The sequence below is a fragment of the Python bivittatus genome, unplaced genomic scaffold (genome assembly GCF_059951505.1).
Source record: "Python bivittatus isolate LINGU-HERP-01145 unplaced genomic scaffold, Pbiv_v1 ctg000220_np1212, whole genome shotgun sequence".
Taxonomy (NCBI): Eukaryota; Metazoa; Chordata; class Lepidosauria; order Squamata; family Pythonidae; genus Python; species Python bivittatus.
Genome location: NW_028277048.1, coordinates 18,249,794 through 18,257,785, shown reverse-complemented (window position 1 = coordinate 18,257,785; position 7,992 = coordinate 18,249,794). Strand labels below are relative to the sequence as shown.

The following is a 7,992-nucleotide window of genomic DNA, read 5'->3' as shown; positions in this document are numbered from 1 at the left end:
CTAGGCAGTTTACAGATATATTAAAAAAAAACACAACCATAACAACAATAAATAAGACAAAGTGTCTTTAATACATTAATATACTAATCTTGGCACTGATGGGTCTCCACAGCTAATCCCCAAAGGTTCTCCAGTAGAGCCAGATTTTTACCAGCTTCCAAAAGTCCATGAGTTTTTTTTTTAAAAAAGGAGAGGAAAAAAAAACCTGTGGAGAAGGAAGGAAGGATATATTCCTTTTTTTCTTTTTTAAAAATAGCAGCTAATAAGATCTGAGCAGAATTCTGAGTATCTGTCGGACTGGGAGGAGATCCAAGAGGAGGGGATATGGAACTGATTATTGTTAGCTATTATACCAAATAACAAAGCATTATTCTAACTGCCAGAACATCACGTTTTGAATATTACCGCAAGTCAGTGTTCAGAGCCCCACATAGCAAGGGCATCCTTGCTGGTCGGTATTGAATCTTGCCCTGTCAAATGCTAAATAATAAAATAAACTCATTGTCGGGCAGATACAGATGTCAGCTCTTTGATGCATATTCAGCACCACATTTGCAGAGCACTGTTCTGGAGAACCCATTTGTTTCCCCTCAGAAACACTGAAACCCAAGCGGGCTGTCTCTGTTTAAGGTCCCTGTTCCTTTTTTAGCAGCATTGCCTAAGGAAGGCTGGGGAGCATCCTTCCTACTTAGAGGGTTCGCCCTTAGCTTTTGGAGCACGTGGTGGAGGAGGGTCTTTGCTCAGCAGTAAGAACTGGAAGGGTCTCTGGGTTCCTTTCACACCCATTGCAAGGTCTCTGTCTCTTCCCCACCCCTTCAATCTGTCAAGAACGGGACATGCAAAAAGCTCTGCAAGAAGATGACCGAGAGGCCTCAGAAGGCAGTTGGTACCGAGATCTCCTTAGGAGGCGGTCCTTTAGTCAGCAGCTGTTTCCAACCCCACTGATATCCCCGGAGTCAGAAACATCTACAGGGCCTTCAGTGGGCTCCAAATGTTCCCAGAATGCATCCCTGAGACCTCTAGGGAACAGCCATGATCAGACCTCAAGGTTACGGCAGCTGTCATTGGTTACTTCTTCCAGTCATTGTGACACCACCACCAATGGCAGTAGCAAGACATGTAGCAGCCATTTACCAAAACAAGTCTTCCCTTGGATGAAGGAAACAAGACACAGCACCAAGCAGAAGAGCAACCTTCCTTTTTCAGGTACTGTCTTTTGTCTGTCATCTCCTCCTGCATGGGAATTCTGGGAGCTGTAGTCCAATATATCTGGAGGGTACCAACTTGGGGAAGGTTGGCATAGACCAGTGTTTCTCAACCTTGGCCACTTTAAGCTGTGTGGACTTCAAAGTTATTGTCTATGCCAGTGTTTCTCAACCCTGGCCGCTTTAAGCTGTGTGGACTTCAAAGTTATTGTCTATGCCAGTGTTTCTCAACCCTGGCCGCTTTAAGCTGTGTGGACTTCAACATGGCTGGCTGGGGAATTCTGGGAGTTGAAGTCCACACAGCTTAAAGCGGCCAGGGTTGAGAAACACTGGCATAGACAGTAACTTTCTAAGTAACTGTTCCTATGCTGTACTTTACATATTTCTTTATTCTGTTTGCACCCACTGATTTTCAAAAGAGCTAAGCAAACCTTATCTACTGTTTCTTGGTGGTATCCCATCCAGGTCTTGCCGTGTACAGGGCCAAACTTCTTAGCTTTAGCAGCTAAATTAAGATTTGTGCCTTTAGATGAGTGTCTGGGAAATTTCTTGGAAAGCCTTTCCATATTTTTATTTATTTACTTGCCTCTACAATTGCAAAATTCTCGATTTACTTGAATCTAGAATCGCTGCTGCCTGAGAGGAATTTTGCTTTATAAGACATACATTTTTTTGCTTTATAAGACATTGATTCTCAGTTTTTCACAGAAAAATGTTAGAGTAATGCTGATATGACTCAAATATTTTTCATATTTTATATATTTAATAAGAATTACATTTTGAAGAATCTTTTTGTTGAGTTACTCATTAAGAGTGTAGGAACAGAGAACACAATCTAGGTACAGAGAGAGGCAGAACACTGGAAAGGAAAAATCAATAGACAGAACATTTCCATTCTCTGTAAACAGGAAAAAGATTTTTTTGAAACTGATGTTCATAAGAGCACAGAAAGTTCCTTTATGGTACTGAAGAGTCTTCAGCTTCAGTCTTTCAGTAGGAACTTAACATTTTAATGGAACAGAAATGAATCCTAAAAAGCACTTTTCTCCTATACTCGTTGACTATGATTGCTTCTGGCTTTTTGGCACCATTTTATAAACTTGTCCTTGGCTTTTTCTTTCTCTTTAAGCAAATTATAGTAATCCCATCCAATCACAGAATATACAGTGGGTGTGACATTAGTGATATACAGTCATTCTGATTTAGCTAAATGATTATGTATTTATGGGCAATAATTTATATGACTTTAAAAAGTGTCAGGGCTAGACAAATTTATGAAAAACAAAATGACCAGTGGCCATTGTCCATGATGGTTCTATGCTGCTTATAGGATCAGAGGCAGCGAAGCTCTGAATATGACTAAATATGGTCTAGTTTAGCTACAGAGCTCTTTTCAAATCCCATGATGTCTCTGAAGTACAATGCAAATGAACAAGCCACCATTTTTTGCAAAGTGCATTGAGAGAAGGTATCTTCAGAAGAGGGGAGGCCCTTGGGTATCACTGGAACTATTTGCAGAAAAACTATTTTGAATTCTGGCTCCACTCTTACAAAATACATATAGGACATACATTCTAATGAGGTATCACTGGGCTCAAAACTTAAGATGGAAGGTGCCTGCTTATGAAGGCTGGCTCCTACCCCTGTCTCCAGTGAGGTGGCTAGAACGCAACCTTCTGTGACTTGTTTTCAAATTATCCAGTCACCTGAATGCAATGCATTGGAAACTTCTGGCTGGGACTTTCCAGACAACATACTCGTAAACAAATACAGGGGAAACTTTGGCTACACTCTTCAGTTACTTCCAGCTAGCAGCACCAAGTGCTCTGTGTTTGGATGGCACCGTCAGTGAAAATGAAATCATAGGCACAACTTGTTTCCTAGCTGGGCTTCTTAGTCCAAGAGTGAACCGCATATGTTGGTATGTTTTGTGCTAAGCCATTAGCCTGGCTTAACACACCACGTGAACATGCTCATCGTTCAATTATGTGTGAAGTTAATACACATACATGTGTATGAGTAGTTGTTACATGACGTACCTTCTTTCTATGTTGATTTTTGTAGGAGAAATACTCTGCAAGGTGATGATTTTTTCCCCTGCAGAATGGTTAGGGTTCAAGCTGAACTGAATATTCATTCCATTTATTTAGACAGCAGCTCTCCATCAAGTTTCTCCTCTTCCAAGAGAGTTCGCACAGCCTACACCCAAGCGCAGCTGGTGGAGCTGGAAAAAGAGTTTCATTTTAACAGGTACCTCTGCCGGCCCCGCAGACTGGAAATGGCACAGCTTTTGAGGCTCTCTGAGAGGCAAATCAAGATCTGGTTTCAGAACAGACGAATGAAGTACAAGAAAGACAGCAGAGTCAAGGGCACCATCTTGACATCCCTCAATAACAGCCCTCAAGTGGGTGACTATTATGGGCACGTGGAGGGTGACTACGAGGTGGCCCCATCAAGTTCATGCAGCAAATCCTTGGGAGAGCTCTGCAGTTCAACAGGGTACACAAATCCTCTCTGTAACAGCCCCTTGACTTCGCTCTCTATGGACTATGGCCCTTTCTCTGGACCGGGAGAAAGTCATCCTTATGGACCTCTAGTTCTTCAAGGGAGTCCAAGTGTGATGGGAGAAAATTACCTGGGAAATGTGCCCAGGGCTGACTCTTTCTTTAGCTACCCTGACTCCTCTTCTGGAAACCTGGAGTACAGCTGTGCTGCTGAAATCCCCAGCCATCCCCAGCTTGGGCCATTCAACTCACATCCCATTTACACAGATTTAACCACACATCCTGTGCCTCAGGGAGATTCTCAGGGACCTGTAAATCTTATGCATCTGTGAGAGCTCCCTGCCACTGAAACCAAGTAGGGGAAATTGCTACAGTCCTATTATCTCATTAAAACAAATACCTCTAAGTGCAACCAACAGTATTCCTCCATCCCCCACCTCTCTGCCCACCCATTACCTCCTATTTATTTAAGTGTATGGAAGAAACTTTTATTGGTGGGGGAAGATAGAGGTCACTGTTGGATGTTTTAAAGTTGATACTCAAGGCAAGATCAGTTTGATTTTGATGATGATGATGATGATGATGATGATAATAATCTGGTCTCTGTGTTGCATGAAACACATTTTCTAATATACTTTTACAAAAGATGTCAGACTGTGGATCTCAGCCATTCAGTAGCAGAAGCAACCCGTTGCCTCCATATGGGGGAAAGAAGATTCACCTGGGTTGCTTTAGCTTTGCAGGGCATTCCTTTTCCCAAAATTAAAGAAAGTAATTAAAAGGGGATACTTCCAAGCCTTGCTTTTTTCAGAAGCTCAGGGCCTTCCTTTTTATTCCACTGTGATCCTTCTGTCTACAGGATGGAACCTCCCTTTGACATTACAGTCATCTTGCCCTAATTGCAGGAATCTTTAAACGTTTAATGGGCAAGCACAGATAACACTTGGTTAAGTAATAGCTCACCACAACATGCATGTAACCAGGGGCAGAATAAGCAACTGGGGGCCCTTTAGCAAAAACCGGTCCCTAGGAATTGCAGCAACAGTGGGCAGGGAGAGTTAACTCCTTCCTCCCTTTCCCAAAATTCTGACCAGGGTGCGGATGTGATGGAAGTTCTCCTTCTCCCTTGGCAAGTTGTTAGGGCTGATGAGCTTCAAAGCGTTTACCCCAAAACCCCAGTGGAAACGAAGACTTGCAAATTTTTTTTTCCCTAGAAAATGCTGCCAAGGTTTTCAAACTTTTAATCCTTCGTTTTGGACTCTTCCACTGAGGAACAGACCCAGGCTGCAGAAGATGCTAGGAAATGTTCTTGTCCGTTCATGAGGAACCAGCAGAGTTCAATGTGAAATGAGATTTCACCTGAAAACTCCCCTGAAGTGAATCATGCAAAGGAAGATCTCCAGGGGTGGATAGCAAGCTATCCTTTGAGGGGGTATGCTGCATTCCTTTTACTGAGACACCCCCCTCCGACCCCTGAAAAACTGAAGAATCCCAACACGGTTTAGAATACCCTCTTAAATCCCACTCTCCTATTTTGCTATTATCTGCCTCATCTAAACAGGACTGTAATGCTTCTGCAGCAGAGACAGCCGATTGTACATTACACTTTCCTCCCCCCACTTTTTTTTTCTTTTGTCTCCAAACGCAGCCCACCTAAAGGGCCTAGGAAGCAAGCAGGCGACTCTGTTCCAAACCAACCTAGCCTTAAAGGCCCATTTTTTGAGACAGCGTTCAGTCTCTGTTGGGAACAAGGCCTTTCTAAAGCATCTCGTAAAATCTAAAACTACAAGTCTACATTTTAAACACTTTAAAAGGAACGCACACACACGTGTGCACGCACACCCAGAGGCAGAGTAGCATCTCTTGTGAAATAGCGCTGCTGTAGAATCACCTGCGTCCCGGGATTCCTGGGTGAGCAAATGGCTGCAAGTGGGCGTCATTGTCTCACCATCAGAAGCAGAACAGAGAATGCATTAGAAGGAGGAGAACCAACTCACAGCCCTCTGGCTGCTGCAAGCCACACTTTCACTGTATGTTACACATCACCGTTGGTTTATTTTTAATGATTGCTTGGCTCTCGGCATCTATTTTAATGTACTGTTTTGATACTGGAAATAAAGAGGCTTTTAAAAACCGCACCAGGAGATTTTCTTGGCGAAGGCAGACTAGCTCTCCTCCATGAACACTGCTCTGTTGTTCTTAGAATCACTTTGCCATCTTGTAGTATACTAAGGGCTGGGCCTCACCCTTCCCTCACCCCCATTAATCATTGAGACAGCACATACTTCAGAAGGCCTCTGGCTCTTTCATCTCCCAGTTAGTATGCAGCTCTGAAGCTTAGTTGGCTTGTACATTTCCCCCCTCCCTCCGCAACTGGCCCCTGCCTTCCATTAAACGGCTTCCATTTCCGGAGACTACAGGGTTAGCTAGACTTCCCAGTCTCCCTTTAAGTGGCTTCTGCCCGGGCGAGTGTTAGGTGTGGGGCTTCAGCACTAGGATGCAAGGCCCATGTTGCAAAAGGATCCAGCTTGTATGGCGTGTGGGAAAGTGGAGGGCAGCAAAGTACATCCTTCTGCGTCAAAACAGATCTTTGGTTTTTTCCAATTCTTCTTACTCCATGTGATGTAAAAGAAAGAGCTTTTGATTTTGTTTCCTCTAAGGAGAAGAAAACACGGGAATCATTCTCATGGTTGAGTTGTGGAGCCTCTTGCACTCATCCTAGGATGCATGTGAACATCTGGTCTTTCACTGTCCAATCGTTTCTCTGGCTGTCTGCAGCCTCCCTGGCTTCCCACATTCCCATGAAATTCCAAGAAAATGCTCATAGGGGAGCTCCTCCCATGGGGGTTTCTTCCAATTGGGAAGTATGGTTAGCCAGGGAATTTATAGAATCATGGAGAGATACACCGTTGAAAAAAGAAAGTACAGCACTGCCTCCCTTCCATCACTTCTGATTTCTTAACAATAATATAAAAAGTGGGAACCTTTCCTTAGTTCTACAGTACCTTGTAAATTAATTAGAGAAACAGAAGCTTTTTTTTTTTTTTGCAGAAATAAGACTACTAGGAAGTCCTGCGCAGTATTAAAAGTAAGGAAACCATCCCTTCTGAAAATCCAGTTTTAAGTTTCACTCATTCAAAGCAATTATTATCTCTTACTTGCTGACTATTGATTTTCCTTAGTTCACTAGCGTAAGCACTGAAAAACTTGAAATGTTATCATAAAGATAGTTGAGGTTAGAGGTCTGGCACCTGCTGTTATTAAAGTTAGCTACATTTGCCACTGACACTGAAAATTACATTTTACAAATCATAGGAGTAAAAAAACAATCAGAATTTAAACTGAACAGCTGAATTTTAGTCCTCCGTTATGAACTCCAGCCAAAGTTTAATACTTCTGAGTTGCATGGATTCCAATAGGAGAATCACTCCCATTGAAAACAAAGGAAGTTCTCATCAATTTGACTGGATCAGTTCCCTTAGTTTTTACTCCTATTAATGAAATTTGAAAGGCAAAAATGTTAAGAATAGCTCATTAAATCAACATTTCTCTACCTTCAAACATTTTTAAATGTCTAGTTTCCAACTTTGTCAGTCCAAAAGTACATGCAGACTAAGAGTCTCCTATCCAGACACTGGCTGGGACTGGTTTACTCCAGCAAAGTAGCTGCATCTGGTGTCCTGAAACCAAGTCCTACTCCTGGCAGGTCCACTTAAGAGGTGGATGATGACAACGGTGATGGATCAGGAAACCAAGTGCTGTAAGAAGCTGTTGTAAACAGCTGGTTATGTTAAAGCCTCGAGAAAATGAAGAAGAAAAATATTAGCTTGCCTGTGTAAGATGGAACAAATTGGTTACCTCTTGTTCCAAAAGGCACAATTAAGATGAGAAGCAGATTTCAGGTAATAGATATTAGGAAAAATTTCCTCATGCTAAGAGCTGATTTGCAATGGAATTACTTGAAAAAGTGCTGGACAGTCTTTCATTAGATGTACTTAAAGCAGAAGCTGGATGTCCAGCAGGGTACAGTAGTCATATTGGGCACTACATGTATGAGATTTTACTATATGGCCCCTGAGAATCCTTCCAATTCTGCTTTTATGTGGTCAGGCAGCAACACTGGAAAAGGCATCTGTCTGAATTTAGGGTGAACTCTTACTGATTGGAGTAGGGCTACATGAACACAAGGTTTTATGATACACTCTCTGAGTTTGCCTAACTTGCTTATTCTTTGCTTTACCCGTCTGATGGAGAAAATAGATGTAACAAACAAAATGGAGATT

At 42.4% G+C, this 7,992-nt stretch overlaps 1 protein-coding gene across 1 annotated transcript; it reads left to right on the top strand.

The window, feature by feature from the left end:
• Positions 1-836: 836 nt before the first annotated feature.
• LOC103060363 (homeobox protein Hox-D3-like) lies at positions 837-4,276 on the top strand. Its single transcript, XM_025163844.2, has 2 exons — positions 837-1,206; positions 3,356-4,276. Exons 1-2 carry the CDS (start codon positions 837-839, stop codon positions 4,039-4,041), a joined length of 1,056 nt encoding a protein of 351 aa, XP_025019612.2. The 3' UTR covers positions 4,042-4,276.
• Positions 4,277-7,992: the final 3,716 nt, after the last annotated feature.